The sequence below is a fragment of the Nerophis lumbriciformis genome, linkage group LG26 (genome assembly GCF_033978685.3).
Source record: "Nerophis lumbriciformis linkage group LG26, RoL_Nlum_v2.1, whole genome shotgun sequence".
Classification (NCBI taxonomy): Eukaryota; Metazoa; Chordata; class Actinopteri; order Syngnathiformes; family Syngnathidae; genus Nerophis; species Nerophis lumbriciformis.
The window spans coordinates 29,290,770-29,316,307 of NC_084573.2; the positions used below are offsets into that span (position 1 = coordinate 29,290,770).

At 41.4% G+C, this 25,538-nt stretch overlaps 1 protein-coding gene across 1 annotated transcript; it reads right to left on the minus strand.

Moving 5' to 3' along the window:
• Positions 1 to 1,801: 1,801 nt before the first annotated feature.
• Positions 1,802 to 25,404, minus strand: snw1 (SNW domain containing 1). The gene is made up of 14 exons (XM_061987045.1): positions 25,269 to 25,404; positions 24,806 to 24,959; positions 18,135 to 18,296; positions 17,960 to 18,055; positions 15,540 to 15,646; positions 12,827 to 12,931; positions 12,096 to 12,165; positions 11,954 to 12,019; positions 8,761 to 8,877; positions 8,448 to 8,592; positions 5,905 to 6,007; positions 5,718 to 5,835; positions 4,334 to 4,497; positions 1,802 to 2,387 (listed from the first exon to the last, which is right to left on the minus strand). The coding sequence occupies exons 1-14, from the start codon at positions 25,280 to 25,282 to the stop codon at positions 2,195 to 2,197; spliced, it is 1,614 nt and encodes a 537-aa protein (XP_061843029.1). The 5' UTR covers positions 25,283 to 25,404; the 3' UTR covers positions 1,802 to 2,194.
• Between the last annotated feature and the right edge of the window lie 134 nt (positions 25,405 to 25,538).

The following is a 25,538-nucleotide window of genomic DNA, read 5'->3' on the forward strand; positions in this document are numbered from 1 at the left end:
CTTCTCCATGCAACCATAAGGAGCTTTCCTAAACTGTAACCCATTTTGAAAAAGTTCGATCATTAAACCAAATACCGTATTTTTCGGAGTATAAGTCGCTCCGGCCGAAAAAGCATAATAAAGAAGGAAAAAAAAAACATATATACCGTATTTTCCGCACTATAAGGCGCACCTAAAAACCACAAATTTTCTCAAAAGCTGACAGTGCGCCTTATAACCCGGTGCGCTTTATATATGGATAAATATTAAGATTCATTTTCATAAAGTTTCGGTCTCGTAACTACGGTAAACAGCCGCCATCTTTTTTCCCGGTAGAACAGGAAGCGCTTCTTCTTCTACGCAAGCAACCGCCAAGGTAAGCACCCGCCCCCATAGAACAGGAAGCGCTTCTTCTTCTACTGTAAGCAACCACCCGCCCGCGTAGAAGAAGAAAAAGGGCGCGGATATTACCGTACGTTTCATTTCCTTTGTGTGTTTACATCTGTAAAGACCACAAAATGGCTCCTACTAAACGACAGGGATCCGGTTCATGAAAAGACGCAATCTCTCCATCCGCACACGGATTACTATTTCACAGCAACTGATATTCCTGTGAACCGCACTGTGGATACAACGGTAGCACGTACGGTGAATATTCGCACCACAGGGAATGAGAAGTCATCCTTCACTGTGGTTCTAGCTTGCCATGCTAATGGCCAGAAACTTCCACCCATGGTGATATTCAAAAGGAAGACCTTGCCAAAAGAGACCTTTCCAGCCGGCGTCATCATAAAAGCTAACTCGAAGGGATGGATGAAGAAAAGATGAGCGAGTGGTTAAGGTAAGTTTAAGTTTACGCGAAGAGGCCGGGTGGCTTTTTTCACGCAGCTTCATCCATGTTGATATACGATTCCATGCGCGCCCACATCACGCTGGTTTTAATATAATATTAAAGTTTGACTGACCTATTTGACTGTTTTTTTGACATTCCTTTAGCGCAGTTAGATGCGGCTTACAACACGGGGCGGCTTATAGGTGGACAAAGTTTTGAAATATGCCGTTCATTGAAGGCGCGGCTTATAACCCAGGGCGCCTTATGGTGCGGAAAATACGGTAAGTCGCACTGGAGTATAAGTCGCATTTTTGGGGGAAATTTATTTGATAAAACCCAACACCAAGAATAGACATTTGAAAGGCAATTTAAAATAAATAAAGAATAGTGAACAACAGGCTGAATAAGTGTACGTTATCCATCCATCCATTTTCTACCGCTTGTCCCTTTTGGGGTCGCGGGGGGTGCTGTAGCCTATCTCAGCTGCATTCGGGCGAAAGGCGGGGTACACCCTGGACAAGTCGCCACCTCATCACAGGGCCAACACAGATAGACAGACGTTATATGAGGCATAAATAACCAACTGAGAACGTGCCTGGTATGTTAACCTAACATATTATGGTAAGAGTCATTCAAATAACTATAACATATAGAACATGCTATACGTTTACCAAACAATCTGTCACTCCTAATCGCTAAATCCCATGAAATCTTATACGTCTAGTCTCTTACGTGAATGAGCTAAATAATATTCTTTGATATTTTACGGTAATGTGTTAATAATTTCACACATAAGTCACTTTTGAGTATAAGTCGCACCCCCGGCCAAACTATGAAAAAAAACTGCGACTTATAGTCCGAAAAATACGGTAATACATTGCCAGATTAGGTTTGAATCGATTATCGGTTCTGAATCGAATCGTTACCCCAGGAATCGGATCGAATGGTTAGGTCCCCAACCCCTACTGTTGACCCAAACAACAACCACACTTTGCACACACTATCACATATTTATTCTATTGTTGTACAAGAATTACAAATAGGTTTGTGTAGAATTTGACGTACATGCCGGTCATGAAATATGGACTGCACCAACATATACGCGGACATTTTAAATAGTACACAGCTGACAAAGAAAATAATGTGATATCAAACGTCCACTAACCAAACCCTATAAATTTGTATGACATCGAACTTACTGTACATATTCATTAGCAAATCGCATTTTGGTCGCTTATGATGCAGATTTACCTGCAAATGTGATGAAGAAGGTTGGATAAAAAGTGTAATGTTCACAATATTTTACATGGGCCAAATGAGAAGAAAATGTTATGGTGGTACAAATCAAACGTGTGAGTAGACGACCTCCGTGTCCTCGCCGCCTCACTCCTTCCTGCGCTTCTTGTCGTGGTAGTCGTCCTTGGAGCGGCTGCTGGCGGACGGTCTCTTGGAGCCGCCGTGCTGCTTGGCCTCCTCCAAGAATTTATCCAGACCGAAGGGGTCCACCTCGAACTGGACTGGGCCGTCACGCTTCTGCCCGTGGTCAGCACCGGAGAACTCTTTGTCGGGAACAAACCTACGCAATGAGCGGGGAGAGAAATCAGACACAAGGGCTTGCTACAACTTTGATGAGTAGAATTGTGTAGTATGGTCAGCGTTATTCACACCATCTCTGAAGACTTTCAAACCAGCGACAAATAACTTCTTTCCTCTAAGCCATTTTATCCAACCAAGCTAAGCTAATTTGATAAGCAGTTCTTTCAATAAATGAAAAAAGGCTTTCCTCATAAATAAGGATTTGTTTAGTCATTGAATTAATTTGTGACAGTCAATATGCAGCCCTTTGAGACACTTGCGATTTAGGGCTATATAAATAAACATTGATTGATTGAATATTAGCTTCATCCATCCATCCATTTTCTACCGCTTATTCCCTTTGGGGTCGCGGGGGGCGCTGGAGCCTATCTCAGCTACAATCGGGCGGAAGGCGGGGTACACCCTGGACAAGTCGCCACCTCATCGCAGGGCCAACACAGATAGACAACAGTTACACTCACATTCACACACTAGGGCCAATTTAGTGTTGCCAATCAACCTATCCCCAGGTGCATGTCTTTGGAAGTGGGACAGAAATGCAGTACCGTATTTTTCGGACTATAAGTTGCAGTTTTTTTCATTGTTTGGCCGGGCTCCAGTGCGACTTATATATGTTTTTTTCCTTCTTTATTATGCATTTTCGGCAGGTGCGACTTATACTCCGGTGCGACTTATACTCCGAAAAATACGGTAGATGAAATTAAAAATTTTAAGAATAATTTTTCATTACTTTTCAAAATGGGATGAATCAAACTATAGGAATAATAAACTGAAACATTAGGGGTGCTGAAATGTTTTTATTCAAAATACAGATTTTTATTTATTCCTGTTTTAAGTTGATTTATAATTTTTGAGAATCGATTTAAAACAATAATATACTTTTTTTGGGAAATTTTTTAAGCATACATTTTCGTATTAAAAACATTAAACAACTATTATTATTATTGCTCTTATAATTTTAGTTTTTTTTTTTTAGTATTGCATTTGTATGTCCTGTCATTTGCTTTACAAATTTCTACCCTAAATATTGTAAAGCTGAGGTTTGGGGTTGCTCTATTTTGATTAACATTCTCAGATATTTTTAAATAAATAAATACATTTTAAAAAGGATGTTCTTCGGCCAACACTTGCAAGATAAGCCGTATGTCAGCAGCCAAGAGGAGCTTTTTTAACCTGTGACCTGTTCTGAAAAGGTTTTTAATCATAATTTAAATACTAAAAAATACATTTTGAAAGTTGAATTGAGAACCGATTCTGAATCTAATAAATTAATTATTCAATCAAATCAATAAGGATACAATGTTACGCAGAAGTGTACTTATAACAGTTTTATAGACAAATGATTAGGATGTCAAAAAATGTAATTTTTGAATAAAATGCGATTATTTGGAACGATTCATTATCGATTAAAAAAAAAAAAGAAAAAAATTGATTTAAAAAATTAACTGAAAAATGTTATGTTTTTTTATCCGTTTTCTTTAAAATAATATAGAAATGTATCACAACCATTTATTATATGGACGAATGGAGTTAATCATAGAACTGGCACCCAATGGTTTTAGAAAAGTATTGATTTTGAATCGAGAATCGTTTTGAATCAAATAGTTACCCCCAAGACTCAGAAATGAGTTGTGTGGCACCCAAAAATTCACAGCCCTACAAATTATACTATTTATAGTCAATAGTGTATATATTTATAGTCACGGAATATAAGAGAATTACGAAGTTATGGCGACCAGAAAAATTTACCTATTTCCCCCAAAATATGCATTGAGGTTGTAAAATGTGTTTTATCGGATTACTCACTTAATTGTTTGTGGTCTATTTCTTGTCAGAGTAAACAACTTAAGCAAAACCTAAAATGTCCACTGCAGTGGATGCAGGTTCTCAGGATGTTAATAAAGGAGTGTGGGTATTTGAAAGTACCGGTTGTTGCGCATGAGTGTGTCAAAGTCATCGGCGTGGGTGTCCTTGTCGATGTTCTTGCTGGGCCGGTAGATGTTGGTGGCCATGTCTCTGCCACCGCGGAAAGGCTGGTCGTAGACATTATACGTCTCGTCCTCACCACCGGCAAAGCCGCTATCCATTCCCTGGGATGAGAAAGGAGGAAAGCTTCATATGAAAACTCCCCCAAAAAATACAATAAAAAAATAAAAGGCTGATGCCGCTATAAGTTAAAACGCCAAATATCAGCGCCAATCATCGGTTGATCATCGGTTCAGCTCTGCCTTCAACACCATCCTTCCTGGACTGCTACGAGACAAACTCTACCAGCTCAGCGTGCCCGACTCCCTCTGCAGTTGGATCAATGACTTCCTGACGGACCGAAGACAGAACGTGCGGCTGGGAAAAATTGTCTCGGACAGTCGAACCACAAACACTGGTACTCCTCAGGGCTGTGTACTTTCCCCCTGGCTGTTCTCCCTATCTACCGTACAAACTGCTGCACCTCCAGTCACCAGTCGGTAAAGCTTCTCAAGTTTGTGGACGACACTACCCTCATCGTGCTAATCACGGAAGGTGACGAGTCCGCCTACAGGAGAGAGTTGGACTGGCTGGCGTCCTGGTGCAGCCTCAACAACCTGGAGCTGAACGCGCAGAAAACAGTGAAGATGATCTTGGACTTCAGGAAAGTCAAAGCCCCACCATCCCCCCTCACCCTGATTGACTCTCCCACCCCGTCTCCATTGTGGACTCCATCCGTTTCTTGGGCACCACCATCGCCCACGACCTCAAGTGGGAGCCGACCATCACCGACCGACCATCAGCTCCCTCATCAAGAAGGCCCAGCAGAGGATGTACTTCCTGCGGCAACTGAAGAAACTGAAGGTGCCGACCGAGATGCTAGTGCAGTTCTACTCAGCCACCATCGAGTCTATCCTCACCTCCTCCATCACCGTGTGGTTCCCCGGCGCCACAGTCGTACGTGCTGCTGAGAAGGTGATTCGCTGCAAACTCCCACCCCTTCAGGACCTGTTCTCCTCCAGGACCAGGAGGCGTGTGGGTCGGATCACAGCTGACTCTTCTCACCATGGACATAAACTATTCTCCCCTCTCCCCACAGGCAGGAGACTACGGTCCATCCAGACCCACACCTCCCGCCACCTGAACAGTTTTTTCCCCTCGGCCATCAGGCACATGAACAATAACAAGATCTAATAGCTCAGTTACAGCTCATGTTATTCTATTCTGTGTTATATGTGTTTTATGTTGCACAATTGCGCCAAGTAAAATTCCTAGTTTGTGAACCCGTTCTCAAACAATGGCAATAAAAACTTCTGATTCTGATGGCTAAACATGATGCACTCACTTTGCTCTGATTGAATAGTCGCTGGTCATACTGGGCCTCATTGGTGTTGCGGGGGTTGGGCACTCCCAGAGCGATGAGCTCACTAATGTCTCTGTCCTGGTCCCTCTGCAACTTGGACCTGCGAGACAAAGACTAAGTTGCAGGACACGGCAAGGACTGAGGAGTGTTGACTTTCTCCCCCCCGCACCTTTTATCGGGAGCAGCTCTGGAAATGTTCCTGTCGTGTTGTCTCTCTTTCCTTCGGTCATGGCGGATCTCGTCACGCTCCCTGACCTCGCCCTCATCGCCGCCTGGTGCGTGATGGGAGGATGATGCATCCAGGGCGAGAAGGGTGGAGAGAAACATTAGGAAATGTGGATGGTTGTTGATTGGAAGAACAAATTACTTATTTAAACACAAACACTCTTATTGTGACATGTACATTATGTCATGATCTGTGCTGCCGCCTATCTTTTTATTGCAGTGTCTGGTTTCTGGGTCAGGGGGCGTAGCCACCCGCACGCACACCTGATGCTCATATTTTCCTGACTACTGAAGCTCTCCAGTCCCTTCACTCGGCACCAGTAGATTTCCTGATGGTTCACCCTTCTAGTTGTGTACATTTTCTCTGCTTTGGCTCCACTCATGCTTCTCGTCCCAACGTTGCTGTGTAGTGTAAACTGTTACCTCTCACACCTTCTGTGTGCTGTTTCCGTTTGTCACACCATAAGTGTGCATCTTTAGTTGTTTTATGCTCACTACTTTTTGTTATTATTCTTAAATATTTTGGCTCTGTATTCTGGCTCAGCAGTCGTGACAACAACCATCTTTTGAAGGAAAATCCACCAAACACTGGGGATGGGCGATACGTCCTGAAATCTTTATCGCGATATATATTGCAGCCTCCTGAGATAACGATTTATATCACAATATATTATTTGGTATATAAATGATAATAGAAGCTGATTACAAAAGCTCCTAATTTACCTGCCGACGTATGCAGTCACATAATACATCATTTACAGCTGTATTATTTTCCCAAAAGTTATTATTAATCTCCTTGCCAATTTATTGGTGATATCTTGTTACTTTGCTTTAACATGATACACCAGGGCTGCACGGTTATGGCCAAAATAATAATCAATTATTTTCATCAATATTGAAATCACAATTAATCACTTTTATTTACTGTTAATTAAAACATTATACTGCACTTTCTATTTTAAACAAACAGTATGTGAACTTGGCTTTCATTTCCAAATGAAAGTATAAAAATAATTTATTAATGATAAATACAAATGTACAAAAGACTAACTGAAATAAATATGCCATTGCAGAATGCGATCATAAAGTGCAAACGTGAAAAAATAAGATTATGCACAAAGGCATATACAACACATTCATTGTATATATACAATATATATAGGACATTTTTACGTTCGTTATTTTGGCTTGTCTTTGAGAGGTGGATGGATACGGGATCTCTAAGTGCACGATTGATGTTACAATCGTCTGTATTTTGGGCACTCCCGCTTTTGTAGCCGCTCATCAGGACTTTACGCCGCTGGCGGGTGTCCCGCTCTGTTAGCAACCAGCTTCACAGAGTGGGCAAACTATGGCGGTTGAGGAAAGAAGGATTGTGTTAATGCTTAATGTGTCTCTCTGCAAATCCATTTATTTGGATGTGCACACCAACGTGCAACTCCTTGTGGTGTTTTGTTGTTGGTTCATTGGGTAACTCTGCGGGAGAGGAAGGCACCGATGGAGTCATGCTTTTATTTTTCCTAATATTTACGTGGATAGATGGATTTACAGGAGCTATGGAGCTGGCTGATCTACCTTCAACCTTTGTTGTCACTACTCACATGAATCCACTGTCTATTGGTCGCCCCCTGATGGTTGGCTGACTGTTGGTTGGGAACATGCTTTGTTTGAAATGCAGCGCAGCCTGTTTTTTTAAATGTTAGTATCGCCGACCATCACCTTCATTTAATCGTAGCTTACTTTTGGGTGATACAACAAATTGTAATTCAATTTACAGGGGCAGTATTGGCCATACTAATACATACATTTTTTAAATACAAATCCTAATGGCGGTGTAACAATATCAGTATTAGGGACTTATTTGGCGAGTAAAAGATGTTTGATAATATTTTTTTTGCTCTAAACACTGTGGTATCGAACATATACTGATACTATACTTGGTATCGTTACTGTCAACATTTGTATCGATCCGCCCACCTCTGTTTGCAAAATAAGAGCGCTAGTATAGTGGTTAGCATATCGTCTTACTGTGTGTAGTGTAGCACATTTTGCTTTTCGTCATCCTCCAGTGATAATGTTACTTGTAAGAAACAGCTGTATTTGCCGCAATGGTGGTGAGGATTGATGACTTAGAAGTCATTTTGCACTATGGAAAGACGTTAGCCGCTAGCGAGAATGCTACATTGTGTTAAGGGACATGTTCCATTTGCTTGTCGCTGTCAAATTTACAGGGCGCCGCTAGAATGTGCCATCAACATGCGTTATTGTAACACTATCAATCCATTAAAGTTCATTTGTACAGCCCTTAATCACAAATGCCATAAAGAGCTTCACAAACCAAAACGACTCCAAAAGCCCAAAATGGGAAAAAAAAGAAACTTTGGGAAGGGGTATTAGAAGATAGCATCAAAAGCTCTATCAAGGGCCAAACTGATATTGAAATAATATATATCGCACAATCCTAACATGTTCTTAAGCACGTCTCACCTTTGTCTCCGCCGTGGCTTTTAATTCCTGCTCGGCGATCTCGGGCCAATTGGGCCAGCTCCCGGAGTTTCTCCTCTTTCTTTTCCTTCTCCTTCTGGGCCATTTTCTTTTCCACCTGTGCTCTCATCTCCACCGCCTCTCTGGCCTAAAGACACAATCAGAAGTATATGAAATCCAAAAGAACAAATACATTCGGAATGCATCGCTGTTAGCACTACGTCAACTGAACTGCATGCTCAAATGTATAAAACTATGAATGCATGGTTTCAGCACATACTAGAAAGTTATTACCCTGATCAATCAGGAGGAGTACCTTTCTATCAGCGATGTAGAGCGCCTCAGCAAGCTTGGCAAAGTTTTCATTAATGTGAACCGTTTGCAGTCCTCTTCCATCAGCGGCCAAACGCTTGTCAAGCGGGATGGTGTAGCCCTGAAAAGACAGGAGAGATTAGTCTGGATGAGAAAGAGGGTAAAAAATAAACATTATAGACAATTGTGCTGCCGATTCCAATACCGATCATCCATGAGTGATATCGGCCGATACCAAGTACGTAACTATAATTTATTGCAAATTTGACAATATAAACACAGTATTTAAACCAGTCCCTTTTCTATTGTATTACATACAATTGTTTGCTCAAAACTGTCAATAATACACAATTATGAAACCAAAGTAAAGACTAGTAATACTCATTTAAATCTTTTGGTTTTTGCACTCAAAGTCCTCCTGAATTTGTGAGCATTACAAAAAAAGGGCAAAATAAAAATATTGTATCGATCATATACTGATAAAGTGGAACCTCAATTTACGAACCTAATTGGTTCTTAAACAGGGTTCGTAAATCGTGAAATTTGTATAGTGAAGCAAATTTTTCCAAAAGAAACAATGTAAATATGAATAATGGGTTCCAGCCTCGACAAAAGTGCATATTTGAATGAAGGTTTGTACACTTTGAACACAATATAAAGTGCTATATCACACAAACATAACATGAGGTGATGGATCTACTTTCTCTTTAATAACAAGCCAAAACAACAAGCCAAACTGTACTGGATGCGCTGCTCTGCCAATACACGCGCGCGCACACACACACAGAAGTACCTTTGGTGCCCTTACAGACAATCAGAAATCACAACAATCCTTAACTTTAACAACCATATTGCTCTAATAATAAACATTTACATTAATATCAGCAAATGAGATACTGACGAGAGGAGAGAAAGGAGCAGACAGAGGGGGAAAAGTGAGGGGAGGCGAAGGAGGGGCCGTGTGTACATGCTCTTGGAAGAGACGCCGCTGAACGAGAGGTAACGTCTTCTCCTCTGCTGTAATATAAGTCCACTGCGGCATCCTTTTCCAGAAACGTCCGGTCTCATCACAAATATAACTTCATTATTTCATTTAACGCTTTTAAATCCAGATTGAGAGCACCTGAGATTAAGTTTTTTTTAAATTGATAAGTTTTTTTCTTAAATGTGTATGATATGTATTTGTATGTAACTGTGTGGAGGGGGCGTGGCCTGTGTGCCTGCAGCGAAGCGGGGTGTGCCAGGACCGGCTTTGAAGTCAGGGACAGGTGCGTAGATGGCCCACCTGGGCCTTGTTATCTAATCACCTGTCACTCTGTATAAGCAGCAAACTGGGAGGAGAGATGTTGTTGGAGCTGGAGCAAGAGCGAGAGACCAACAGACTACCGTATTTTCCGCACTATAAGGCGCACCTAAAAACCACAAATTTTCTCAAAAGCTGACAGTGCGCCTTATAATCCGGTGCGCCTTATATATGGGTTAATATTAATATTAATTTTCATAAAGTTTCGGTCTCGCAACTACGGTAAACAGCCGCCATCTTTTTTCCCCGTAGAAGAAGAAGAAGCGCGCGATGCATGCTGGGATATGTGACGTTTCATTTCCATTTGTGTGTTTATGTAAAGACCCCAAAATGGCTCCTATTAAGTGTGTTGTCTGTCTAATTATAAATAATGCAGACGAGGCGTGTTAACTGAGTTCTCAACGTTTACTCACAGCGTGCTCATAACCACATTCTAACTGCCAGCATACAACAACGCTTCTCAGGGCTACCGCGCATGCTCGTCACTATCGTTGCATGCTGGGTAGTGTAGTTGTTATATTTGCTAGCTCATAACATCACATTAAGAGACACGCTTACGCGCTTAATTCAATACTCGCCGTCATTCCGGGTGGATTGACAAAAGACCTCCAGCCGCTAGATATTGGTGTCAACAGGGCATTCGAAGCTAGACTGCTAACTGCGTGGGAACAGTGGATGACAGAAGGCGTGACGTTCACCAAGACAGGGAGACAGCGCCAGACGACATACGCCACTATCTGCCAGTGGATCGTAAATGCCTGGGCTGATTCAGTCTCATCTGTGGTCCGAGCTTTCAGGAAGGCAGGAATTGTCACTGAACTAATAAACGGCAACGACACTGACTCCATTAATGACGACTTCGACGAGACGGAGCCGGCCATTTTGGATCCCACATTCGCCCAACTTTTCAATTCGGACACCGAAGGAGAAGAATTCGAGGGATTTATGAATGAAGAATAACTTCAGAAAGTGAGCGTTATGTTTATTTTGTGTGCTGTGACATTAACGTTCGAGCAACATTATGTTGCTATTGCTCTGCACTATTTTGAATTTTACTATGTTTGTGATTGCACATTTGCGTACATTTTGGGAGTGAACAGAGTTGTTAGAACGCTGGTTTTTAATATATTATTAAAGTTTGACTGACCTATCTGACTGTTTTTTTGACATTCCTTTAGCGCAGTTAGATGCGGCTTACAACACGGGGCGGCTTATAGGTGGACAAAGTTTTGAAATATGCCGTTCATTGAAGGCGCGGCTTATAACCCAGGGCGCCTTATGGTGCGGAAAATACGGTACTGCTGAAAAGCAACCTGAGAACATTATTGGGAAAATAAAACTGTATTTTAAACCATGAAACGGGCTCGCCTGGAGATGCTTGGTGGTCAAGAGGACCCACTGGAAAAGAGCTTCCACAAACTGTATCCCTTTTTTTTTTTTAATCACAATGGGAATTTCCTGGTTAAAAAAGGATAACAAATAAACACAATTAAAAAATAAACTTGCTGTGGTACAAAGCACGCTTCGTCAATCTTTTCAATACGTGCAAGCCCAAAATGGCTACCAGCGGGACAGGAAATGAATGAATGAAGCGTTCGTACATTGAGGTATATTTGGCTCAATCTAATAGTTGGTGAATCGAGGTTCCACTGTATTGACTGCCTTTGGTATCGACAACACCAATTTTTGGAGCAATATTGAGTATGAAGACACATTGTCAGCTGGGGGATTAAAAATAAAGTGTCAGCCAGAGGCGATTGGCGTTTGTGATAATTCTGAAATTACGATCACACACCTTTTTTGTTGAAAATTGGCCGATACTCATAGGCACATCTCTAATGACATCTATGGCAGGTGAAATAAATGATTAAAGGGGACTGAAAAGTGTGGTTACCTTAGCGTTCTTCCAGTTGGAGATGCATGGGGGAATCTTCCACTCCTGCTGTTCCTTCACGGTCATCTATAAGAAAAAGCGAGACAGTTATAATTGGACCAGTTGACAATAGCTTGATTAAAATTTGGAAATCAATTGGTACCTTTCTGCTTGGAGAATGCATAACTGGTGCAGGCGGTGAAGGAGGTCCACGGGGAATTTTTTTGTTGATTCTGAAACACGTGTAAGCATAAAATGTAACTTAATCTGTTGCCACAGTAAAACTAACAAGGGTAATGGCGGCAGCAAGTTGCATCAGATGTGTGACCTTTAATATCGCTCACGTCTTTTGTGTTCATGCAAGACAAGAACACATTAATGCAAGTACAAGGCGGCCAACTATGCAACTAACAGGAGTACACTAGTGTGCTTGTTAAGCCCCCTAAAAAACAATCAACAATACTTTATTTACATGTTGTGACCTGAATATTAACCAAGTATTAGTGATATACATTATTTATTAAAAGAGCTAACGCTGAGAAAATACTTTTAGCAGTGCAGTCATCAGAGAGCTAACTCGCTTATGCAGCTATTGATATACTGAGCTGCTGCATCTCCTCTGAGCTGGTGAAGGTTAATTCTACATTACAAATTATGCTTCTCGCTTCTATAGTAAAATGATGTGGCAATAAACCAAGTTGTCGTCTCTTTGACATTCAGTTTAGACCCGACAACAATGAAGAAAGACACAAAAATATGCTTGTTTGCACCCACAATTTTTTATTTTTTTAATGAAAAATTCTAGAATAGATCATTTTTCAAACCTCTATGAGCTACTGTGTGTCAAACAATTTCTCTAGTGGATCAATAAAGTTTCTCAAAGACAATACTTACTTAAAACGTGGTGGTTCCATAGGGTCTTTCTGCATTTCCACCATGCGGATGACTCTCTGTTTGGCCCCAGAGTTGAAAGCCACTCCCTGCTGGGATGGAGTGTATCTGGTGGAAAGACATGTAGACATGATTTTACGTTATTTGCAAAAAATAAATACTGCATTATGTTGGTTTATTTGGACTGGACTCAAAACGTTTATATCAACAACTCTTGACTCTTCTTTCAATTGGCAAATTATTGGAAGAAGGGTCTGCTTTCTTGTTAAGTGTCCTCATTCAAACATTTTGTAAGATTAAAATTAATGCCCTTCAAATGTATGTATAACAATATACCGTCACATTTATGACATATGAACATATACCGTAATTTCCGGACTATAAGCCGCTACTTTTTTCCCTCGTTCTGGTCCCTGCGGCTTATACCGTATTTTCTGCACTATAAGGCGCACCTAAAAACCACAATTTTTCTCAAAAGCTGACAGTGCGCCTTATAACCCGGTGCGCTTTATTACGATTCATTTTCATAAAGTTTCGGTCTCGCAACTTCGGTAAACAGCCGCCATCTTTTTTCCCGGTAGAACAGGAAGCGCTTCTTCTTCTACGCAAGCAACCGCCAAGGAAAGCACCCGCCCCCATAGAACAGGAAGCGCTTCACCCGCCCCCATAGAACAGGAAGCGCTTCACCCGCCCCCGGAAGAAGAAGAAAAAACGCGCGGATATCACCGTACGTTTCATTTCCTGTTTACATCTGTAAAGACCACAAAATGGCTCCTACTACGCGACAAGGATCCGGTTCATAAAAAGACGCAATCTCTCCATCCGCACACGGATTACTACCGTATTTCACAGCAACTGATATTCCTGTGAACTGCACTGTGGAACGGGAGCACGTACGGTGAATATTCGCACCACAGGGAATGAGAAGTCATCCTTCACTGTGGTTCTAGCTTGCCATGCTAACTTCCTCCCATGGTGATATTCAAAAGGAAGACCTTGCCAAAAGAGACCTTTCCAGCCGGCGTCATCATAAAAGCTAACTCGAAGGGATGGATGGATGAAGAAAAGATGAGCGAGTGGTTAAGGGAAGTTTACGCGAAGAGGCCGGGTGGCTTTTTTCACACAGCTCCGAAGGCGAACACACCTTCACTAAGACGGGCAGATAGCGCCGGTCGACATACGCCAACATCTGCCAGTGGATCGTAAATGCCTGGGCAGATATTTCGGTCACAACTGTGGTCCGAGCTTTCCGGAAGGCAGGATTCACAGAACTGCTGCACAACAACAGCGACACTGAATCCGATGACTTCGACGAGGCGGAGCCGGCCATTTTTGGATCCCACGCTTGCGCAACTTTTCAATTCGGACACCGAAGACGAAGAATTCGAAGGATTTACGAATGAAGAATAACTTCAGAAGGTGAGCGCTATGTTTATTTTGTGTGTTGTGACATTAACGTTCGAGCAACATTATGTTGCTATTTATTGCTCTACACCATTTTGAATTTTACTATGTTTGTGATTGCACATTTGCGTACATTTTGGGACAGAGTTGTTAGAACGCTGGTTTTCAATATATTATTAAAGTTTGACTGAACTATCTGACTGTTTTTTTGACATTCACTTTAGCGCAGCGTTTTTTTGACATTCACTTTAGCGCAGCGTAGGCGCGGCTTATAGTCCGGGGCGGCTTATTGGTGGACAAAATTATGAAATATGTAATTCATAGAAGGTGCGGCTAATAATCCGGTGCGCCTTATAGTGCGGAAAATACGGTACAACGGTGCGGCTTTTCTACGGCTTACGGTAACCAGGGGCACGCACTACCGAGGATGCGCAAGACCGAGGCAGGCATCTGGCGCCAGGTAACGAGAGCAAAACAAAGAGTAGGAGAGCGTCAGCGACAGTTTGCGCGAAGGAAGTGTTCATGCAAACACCCTCAATAAGGAAAACAAACGGAGAAGTGCATATGATGATGATGAAGAGGACGGCGTAACGGCTGACAAAGCCGGAGCCGTTGATTCCCCTGACGAAGAGGAAGGTTTTGAGAGCGAGAACAAAGGAGAGAGAGTGGCTGACGACGCCATTTTGGACCTGTTCTTCTTCGACACCGACGAAGAGGATTTCGGTGGTTTTAGTACGCAGGAGGAAGACGATGACACAATGATTAAAGACTGACTTTTCATATACCGGTAGTAGGCTGGTTATTTTGATAACGTAAACGGCCGCGGGACGGCACTTTTACTGCCGTGTTACAGGCGAGCACTTTGTATTACTTTGCACCGTTGTATTATTTGTACTCTGCACAAATGCTGTTCGCCATGTCAAAGATGTGAAAGTTTGATTGAATGATTGAAAGATTTATTGTTAATAAATGGGACGCTTTGCGTTCCCAAACAGTCATCTCTGTCCCGACAATCCACTCCGTGGTAGCAGGAACCCCTATATACTACGGTAATTACACATCAAAACGCCTGCGGCTTATAGTCGGGTGCGGCTTATATATGGAGCAATCTGTATTTTCCCCTAAATTTAGCTGGTGCGGCTTATAGTCGGGTGCGCCTTACAGTCCGGAAATTACGGTATCTCCAGTGAAGCATGTTGACCATCATGTTTTTGGCGTGTTGCAGTGTGTGACACTATTGTTGCTACAGTTTCCCTAGCCCTTCACATTTTTACAATTCCCTAGAAATGTACCTGAAGGAATGAATGAATACCTGATGTACTGAGCTGGGGCCAGTTTGTCTGCTGCTCTCACAGGCATGGCAGCAGCAATCTTTTGGGACACCTGCTTGCTCAGTGCAGCACGAGTCTTCTCAGTCAGCTACGAAAGGCAGAATTAAAACTGAAATCAGTAATCAGGACTGCTTGTAGTTAACAGTGACACGAAAAAAACTCAAATGTTGATGCATTTTGCATGCAAACATTCATTTTTCCTTTAAAACTGACTTTTGAAAACTGGCCAAGCGAATATTTTCAAAAATTTTGTTTTATAGCCTCATGTTGTTGCTGCCTGTTGCTTTATGGTGGCTAAAAACAAGCACTGTAATCTGAGTATTACACATTATATTAGGAGGTGCCCAAGTCCATTTAATAAAACAGAAGTCTTTCAGGCATTACTTTTGTCAGGTCTGAAAATAAATCAAAAAGAAAATGAACTTGATAACTTTGCTGCTATGTCTGTGTCTTTTTCTTCGTCGCTCGCTTTCAAACAGGGTGTAAACGGCTTCACTTTGTGCTTCGCTCGCAATGTCTGAGCATGTTTATTCTATAGCAGAATTAAATTAACAGAGTGAACCCTTTTGTCAGATATCCACAATCTTTGTCTCGGTAGCTTACACACAGGATGCACAGAAAGAGAGGCTCGCTAGTCGCCTCTCGCTAGTGAGAAGCACCACAAGGTAAGAAATATTAGGCGAAAAAAAAGTGATCGCAATGCCAAATGTCAATGTTGTGGGAATACTTTAGCTTCAAACCGAATGAGCAAGATGAGCAGATCAACACGGACTAATTACACATTTGTTGGAAAGTGATGGCAACAAAAGAAGACAACAAAACAAACCGACCGACCGGAGACAAAACTGCACTTTAAGATGTTCAATGTTTAATAAAGTTTGATTTTTGCTAACAAAAATCGGGATTTAAGACAATAGTTCTTTCCCATACAATTATAACAGTAAAAAAATAGAAATAAAGAAAAATATTAATAGGGTCACTTACATTTTTATTATATATAATAATAATACTTAATTTGGTCTCATAATAATGCTGATAATATGAATGTTTATGGGCAATAATTTGTGAGACAGCAAAATGTGTTATCGGTCGGAACGAGCCCACCTTTCGTAAACACCAGATCTATCCCATATGCAGGGTTTTCCCTACATGTAATTGATTGTGGCACCCCGCCACGGCAAAATAAAAGCCACCACACCTCGAAAAACAAGTTTTTTTACAGGAACATTTTTAAATAACATTCTATGAATTAATATATTAGGCCGATTTTTTGTGCACTATTGAGTATTGATGCACCGAAAATTCAGATTCCGAAAAAACCCACCGAAACAGAATGTTGGGATGACGTAAGCAATATGCACAGGATTGTCTGGAACGCAGACAGCAAGCACGTCTGCGATGAGGACGTATTTTAATATATCTGAGATATACCAGTGGACAGCTCCCTACAAAACCTAAATATTGCAGTAAGATGACATTGGCGGCTTTTAAGGAGAGAAAATGGAGCAAGTGTGACGTAAGCTCTCGCTGTTCGTCGAGGACATCAAGCGACAGAAGTAAAGAATCTCTTAACATGAGTACAGTCTCCAATAACACTAGAAAAAGAAGCTAGGTTTGTTGCTAGTCAGTTTTAATTGATTGGAGAAGTCTCTAGAAAACTGAAAAATGAATAAGAGATTTGTTTTCAAATGGGTTTACATTTTTTTAAGCTTTTATTTTTAAAGAAATTATATGCATTAACGTCAATCCATCCATTTTCTACCACATGTCCCTTTATGGGTTGCAGGAGGCTGGAGACGTCAATTATGCAAATTGTATGGTGATGTCATATTGACCATGCCCCAATCGGCACAGGTATATTGGCAATCTGGGGGTGGGGGGCAACCCTGCCTATCCTTTTAAGCAACTAAATAGATTTATCTTATAGCATTCCTGTATTGGGACGGCGTGGCGCAGTGGAAAAGTGGCCGTGCGCGACCCGAGGGTCCCTGGTTCAATCCCCACCTAGTACCAACCTCGTCATGTCCGTTGTGTCCTGAGCAAGACACTTCACCCTTGCTCCTGATGGGTGCTGGTTAGCGCCTTGCATGGCAGCTCCCTCCATCAGTGTGTGAATGTGTGTGTGAATGGGTAAATGTGGAAGTAGTGTCAAAGCGCTTTGAGTACCTTGAAGGTAGAAAAGCGCTATACAAGTACAACCCATATCTACATGGTTGCATGTTTCCAATGTTGTCTCTATCGTGCACAGAAGAGCAATCGCATTAATGAAATGACACAGACTTTATGGATCGTTTGGAGTCTATTGATTTCTATTATAAAGGTGGCGGTTATTATATGTGACTGGGAATCAAATTTGGCCAATAGATTAGGAATGCGGAATCAGTTGGAAAAACATTCTTACTTCCTGTATTACTTCCTCATCAGGCTTCTGTAGTTCCGGTGTGTCCTCGTTCATTACTTCTTTCGGAAGTAGATCTGTGTACTTACTGAAGATCACCTGAAACAATGAAAAGGTAGACATTTTTTAAAGTGCACAATTGTGCAAACTGAGTGTTTTAGTTTACTGGACCACACACCTTTTCTTTGCCCTGTCCTTGTCTTGCAATGGAATCATATTTGATCTTCCCTTCAGCATCCACCTGCATGGTCAATGCATTGGAGGTCTTCTTTTGCCTACCCATCTCCAGTGGAAACTGGGCCACGTGGATCTCTGGAAAGGCTCCTCCATCTCCAAAGTCCTATGGAAGACATTCATAAGCACAAGCATGGCATTTAAGGTTTGCTGAAACAATAAATAAATCCAGTCTAGAATTGTTATTTAATAGGGCTGGGCCGATAAAACGATATCATTATATATCGCGATAGACACGTAATCAAAATCAATAAAAAATGTGTTCGACAAAATGTTCAAATGTATATATTTTTGTTTGGGAGAGACTGGAAGTTGCAAAGCAAAGTTGGTTGCATGAACAAAAGGCACCGGAGCTCCGGTAACCGAGCAAGGCAGGAAGTCATCACTGATCTGTGGGCGTGACACAGTAACAGCCAATCAAGTAACAGTAACAACGATCAGATTTGGTTGCACCATCTTGCTGTCTCGTTGTTGATTATTTGCATGGAGTGAAAAGAGAAAGTAAAAATGAAGAAATTGTGGAAGAAAACAAGAAAGTCACCTCGACAAAAGGGCAGTTTTCTGGATATTTTTTTAAAACGGACCGTGGTCCTCAGCCACGCTCACTTCTTTGCTTTTCAATCCTCACCCGTTCCCTATTCAGGTATACGGAAGCAGGTAGGAACTCAAATGCATTATTTGCTCCTTTAAAATGTATTCTATTACTATTTAAATAATAATTACTGCATACGATAAATTAATTTTAATACCGAACAGACCAAATTAAATGTTACACAGCCATAACTTCCTGACACTGATCCTGCAGAAAATATTTCTTTATGTTTACATTTTCACACATTGCACTATTTTGTTGCACTTTATTAAGCTTTTCTTACATACCGTATTTTCCGCACTATAAGGCGCACCTAAAAACCACAAATTTTCTCAAAAGCTGACAGTGCGCCTTATAACCCGGTGCGCTTTATATATGGATAAATATTAAGATTCATTTTCATAAAGTTTAGGTCTCGCAACTACGGTAAACAGCCGCCATCTTTTTTCCCCGTAGAAGAAGCGCGCGGTGCATGCTGGGATATGTGACGTTTCATTTCCATTTGTGTGTTTATGTAAAGACCCCAAAATGGCTCCTATTAAGTGTGTTGTCTGTCTAATTATAAATAATGCAGACGAGGCGTGTTAACTGAGTTCTCAACGTTTACTCACAGCGTGCTCATAACCACATTCTAACTCCCAGCATACAACAACGCTTCTCAGGGCTACCGCGCATGCTCGTAACTATCGTTGCATGCTGGGTAGTGTAGTTGTTATATTTGCTAGCTCATAACAGCACATTGAGAGACACGCTTACGCGCTTAATTCAATACTCGCCGTCATTCCGGGTGGATTGACAAAAGACCTCCAGCCGCTAGATATTGGTGTCAACAGGGCATTCGAAGCTAGACTGCTAACTGCGTGGGAACAGTGGAGGACGAAGAAGCGCGCGGTGCATGCTGGGATATGTGACGTTTCATTTCCATTTGTGTGTTTATGTAAAGACCCCAAAATGGCTCCTATTAAGTGTGTTGTCTGTCTAATTATAAATAATGCAGACGAGGCGTGTTAACTGAGTTCTCAACGTTTACTTACAGCGTGCTCATAACCACATTCTAACTCCCAGCATACAACGCTTCTCAGGGCTACCGCGCATGCTCGTAACTATCGTTGCATGCTGGGTAGTGTAGTTGTTATATTTGCTAGCTCATAACAGCACATTGAGAGACACGCTTACGCGCTTAATTCAATACTCGCCGTCATTCCGGGTGGATTGACAAAAGACCTCCAGCCGCTAGATATTGGTGTCAACAGGGCATTCGAAGCTAGACTGCTAACTGCGTGGGAACAATGGATGACAGAAGGCGAACACACCTTCACTAAGACGAGGAGGCAGCGCCAGACGACGCCAACATCTGCCAGTGGATCGTAAATTTGCCCAACTTTTCACTTCGGACACCGAAGACGAAGGATTTACGAATGAAGAATAACTTCAGAAAGTGAGCGCTATGTTTATTTTGTGTGTTGTGACATTAACGTTCGAGCAACATTATGTTGCTATTGCTCTGCACTATTTTGAATTTTACTATGTTTGTGATTGCACATTTGCGTACATTTTGGGAGTGAACAGAGTTGTTAGAACGCTGGTTTTTAATATATTATTAAAGTTTGACTGACCTATCTGACTGTTTTTTTGACATTCCCTTTAGCGCAGCGTAGGCGCGGCTTATAGTCCGGGGCGGCTTATTGGTGGACAAAGTTATGAAATATGCCATTCATTGAAGGTGCGGCTAATAATCCGGTGCGCCTTATAGTGCGGAAAATACGGTATTTCCTTTTTTGCTCCTTAATTTTCTTTGTTTAACAATTGTATCTTTGTTGAGTGTTTTCCATGCTTGTGTTGACATTTGCTTTTCTTTCTGCCTTGACAGCTGAGAGGACTACAATCAGGGGTAGGTTACATTTGAAATAAATTGTTTACATTTGGTAATTTTTCCCCTGGTCCTTATTTTTGATAATTCATAAAAAATATCAGTAATTATTGATATTGACTGACGTACAACACTTACATCGTCATACAGTTTTAGCCATGTCGCCCAGCCTTATTAGGTACATATGTTTTATCCATACGTGTATATATATATATATATATATATACACACACACACATATATACATACATATATATACACACATATATACATACACACACACTATATTGCCAAAAGTATTTGGCCACCTGCCTTGACTCACATATGAACTTGAAGTGCCATCCCATTCTTAACCTATAGGGTTCAATATGATGTAGGTCCACCTTTTGCAGCTATTACAGCTTCAACTCTTCTGGGAAGGCTGTCCACAAGGTTGCGGAGTGTGTTTATAGGATATTTTCAACCATTCTTCCAAAAGCGCATTGGTGAGGTCACACACTGATGTTGGCCGAGAAGGCCTGGCTCTCAGTCTCCGTTCTTATTCATCCCAAAGGTGTTCTATCTGGTTCAGGTCAGGACTCTGTGCAGGCCAGTCAAGTTCATCCACACCAGACTCTGTCATCCATGTCTTTATGGACCTTGACTTGTGCACAGTCATGTTGGAAGGGGAAGGGGACCGCTCAAAACGCTTCGCATAAGGTTGGGAGTAGGGCTGGGCGATATATCGATATATCGCGGGTTTGTCTCTGTGCAATATAGAAAATGACTAAATCGTGATATTCGAGTATACGTTCTCACGCAGTTGCTTTTAGCTGCGAGGCATTAAACTGCATGCGTTTCTCACTCTTTCCTGTCTCTCCTTCTCACAGAGAGATAAAAGAAGCGCACCTTCTTACATACGTCACATACTGTCACGTGAGCAACGTCACACGCTCCTGCGGAGCAGACAGCTAGCGACATAGTAACGTTAGCTGTGATGCTAATAGCTAATGGTGTGGTTTGAGTGGTAATACGAGAGAAAGAAGGTGCGAATCTGGTAACAAATGGAGGAATAATTAATTCCCAAGAAAAACAGCACGGGTCCATCGTCTGACGGTGGTTTGGCTTCAAGCGGGAAGATGTCTTTACATGTCAACATCTCCGTTCGGTGCCACACCAACTAAATACCGACTATTTCCACATCAACACCGTAGGACATATACTATTTGATATGCAGCTCATTTTTATATGTGACACGTATTGAAAATTCTTGTGTGTCATCATGCACAAAAGTGCACTTATAGCTTGTTTTAAAATGTCTCTGACAATCTTGCACTTTCTGTTTTGGAAATGACATGAATGTTTGTGCCACTGCTTAATAACTGTTTAATAAATACACTTTTGCTAAATTGACTTAGTTGTGATTTCCCTCTCTGCATGAAAGTTTAAAATGAGCATATATTAATGCAGTATGAACAAGAATGTTTTAATGTAGCCACATAGAATCATCATACTGCTGTGATTATATGCATCAAGTGTTCATTGGGGCGGTATAGCTCGGTTGGTAGAGTGGCCGTGCCATCAACCTGAGGGTTGCAAGTTCTATCCCCGCTTCCGCCATCCTACTCACTGCCGTTGTGTCCTTGGGCAAGATACTTTACCCACACTGGTTTAAATGTAACTTAGATATCGGGTTTTCATTATGTAAAGCGCTTTGAGTCACTAGAGAAAAGGGCTATATAAATATAATTCACTTCACACTAAGTCAAAATATTGAGATATATAGCGTGTATCGCAGTGGTTCTCAAATGGGGGTACGCGTACCCCTGGGGGTACTTGAAGGTATGTCAAGGGGTACGTGAGATTTTTAAAAAATATTCTAAAAATAGCAACAATTCAAAAATCCTTTATAAATATATTTATTGAATAATACTTCAACAAAATATGAATGTAAGTTCATAAACTGAACATCAAATCAAGTAGGCTATCCCAATCATTACAATGCAACAATGCAATATTCAGTGTTGAAAGCTAGATTTTTTGTGGACATGTTCCATAAATATTGATGTTAAAGATTTCTTTTTTTGTGAAGAAATGTTTAGAATTAAGTTCATGAATCCAGATGGGTCTCTATTACAATCCCCAAAGAGGGCACTTTAAGTTGATGATTACTTCTATGTTTAGAAATCTTTATTTATAGTTGAATCACTTGTTTATTTTTCAACAAGTTTTTAGTTATTTTTATATCTTTTTTCCAAATAGTTCAAGAAAGACTATTACAAATGAGCAATATTTTGCACTGTTATACAATTTACTAAATCAGAAACTGATGACATAGTGCTGTATTTTAATTCTTTATCTCTTTTTTTCAACCAAAAATGCTTTGCTCTGATTAGGGGGTACGTACTTGAATTGAAAAAAATTTCACAAGGGGTACATCACTGAAAAAAGGTTGAGAACCACTGGTGTATCGCGATATGGCCTAAAAATATCGAGATATTAAAAAAAGGCCATATCGCCCAGCCCTAGTTGGGAGCATGGAATTGTCCAAAATGTTTTGGTATCCTAGAGCATTCAAAGTTAATTTCACTGAAACTAAAAGGGCCAAGCCCAAGTCCTGAAAACCAACCCAACACCATTATCACTCCTCCACCAATGCATTGGCACAATGCAGTCCGAAATGTACCGTTCTCCTGATTCTGATCTTTTGGATGGGTGGCCAAATACTACTTAGTGTATATTTCAGGGCATTTAAAGGGGAACATTATCACCAGACCTATGTAAGCGTCAATATATACCTTGATGTTGCAGAAAAAAGACCATATATTTTTTTAACCGATTTCCGAACTCTAAATGGGTGAATTTTGGCGAATTAAACGCCTTTCTAATATTCGCTCTCGGAGCGATGACGTCACGTTGTGACGTCACATCGGGAAGCAATCCGCCATTTTCTCAAACACATTACAAACACCTAGTCAAATCAGCTCTGTTATTTTCCGTTTTTTCGACTGTTTTCCGTACCTTGGAGACATCATGCCTCGTCGGTGTGTTGTCGGAGGGTGTAACAACACGAACAGGGACGGATTCAAGTTGCACCAGTGGCCCAAAGATGCGAAAGTGGCAAGAAATTGGACGTTTGTTCCGCACACTTTACCGACGAAAGCTATGCTACGACAGAGATGGCAAGAATGTGTGGATATCCTGCGACACTCAAAGCAGATGCATTTTCAACGATAAAGTCAAAGAAATCTGCCGCCAGACCCCCATTGATCTGCCGGAGTGTGTGAGCAATTCAGGGACAAAGGACCTCGGTAGCACGGCAAGCAATGGCGGCAGTTTGTTCCCGCAGACGAGCGAGCTAAACCCCCTGGATGTCTTGGCTCACACCGTCCCGAAGATGATCAAGAGAAGAATATCAACCCTAGTTTCCCTGGCCTGCTGACATGAGGGTATGTCTACAGAATATATTATTTGATGAAAATTGGGCTGTCTGCACTCTCAAAGTGCATGTTGTTGCCAAATGTATTTCATATGCTGTAAACCTAGTTCATAGTTGTTAGTTTCCTTTAATGCCAAACAAACACATACCAATCGTTGGTTAGAAGGCGATCGCCGAATACGTCCTCGCTTTCTCCCGTGTCGCTGGCTGTCGTGTCGTTTTCGTCGGTTTCGCTTGCATACGGTTCAAACCGATATGGCTCAATAGCTTCAGTTTCTTCTTCAATTTCGTTTTCGCTACCTGCCTCCACACTACAACCATCCGTTTCAATACATGCGTAATCTGTTGAATCGCTTAAGCCGCTGAAACCCGAGTCTGAATCCGAGCTAATGTCGCTATAGCTTGCTGTTCTATGCGCCATGTTTGTTTGTGTTGGCATCACTATGTGACGTCACAGGAAAATGGACGGGTGTATATAACGATGGTTAAAATCAGGCACTTTGAAGCTTTTTTTACGGATATTGCGTGATGGGTAAAATTTTGAAAAAAACTTCGAAAAATAAAATAAGCCACTGGGAACTGATTTTTAATGGTTTGAACCCTTCTGAAATTGTGATAATGTTCCCCTTTAATCGATCCCAACTTGGTTTGTCCAGTTGCGATCGATTGAATGCCCTGAGATGACAATGACCTGGATGAATGAGAAACTTCATAACCACATATCCATGATCCTACCTCAACTAAGCGAGGTACCCATGCACTTCTGTTTCCATAAGGAGGTGGTTCTCGCCGGGATGCAACCAAGGCAGTGGAGTAGGACTTCTGGGCACGAAGTTGGTCCTCTGCCTCAAGCTGGTCTTGGGAGAGCTGCGTGGGCGCCGGTAAAAAGCTAGACGACAAAACAACATGACTTTTACAAATACACAGGCAACAATAATAACTCTACTATATTCACAACAAACAAACAGCCCAGCATTTGTTATTTATGTCGTAAACATGGCGGCCTGATGCTAATGCTAGCTTAGCTTGTTAGCCTCGCGATGGACATAATTGTACAGCTGGTTAGCGGTGTTGAAGCAAGTCGCTCACATTTATTTTACAAACGCATTTTGTTCAATAATTGGCGTGGTTAGCGACTCGTATTCAAAATATCCTCCATTAAATACGCAAAATGTTTTTTACGAGCCACGGCGCTTACCTCGTCAACGACATTTTCTTACTTTATCCAGTTTGACCAACTTCCGCTTCGTTCTTCTTCGCTGGTTAAAGAGAGTTTCGGTTGTTGGCAAGCAGCGCTTGGTGAGCATTACCGCCACCTTTTGAGCTGGAGGGTTTGCAAGCCCGTTTCCGACACTAAAAAGATAAATAAATACCCCAATGGTGAATCATAATTATGAGATTAAAAAACTCGAAATTGTGTGATTAAAAATCATACAATGAGATTAAAAGAAGCTATTATGGGTAAAAA

Excerpts from the sequence above, each read along its gene's own strand:
- snw1 (XM_061987045.1), bottom strand. Across the intron at positions 18,297-24,805 it reads GGGTACCTCGCTTAGTTGAG|GACTTTGGAGATGGAGGAGC; the intron begins GTAGGATCATGG and ends TGTCTTCCATAG. Across the intron at positions 2,388-4,333 it reads ACACTCATGCGCAACAACCG|GTTTGTTCCCGACAAAGAGT; the intron begins GTACTTTCAAAT and ends CTCATTGCGTAG.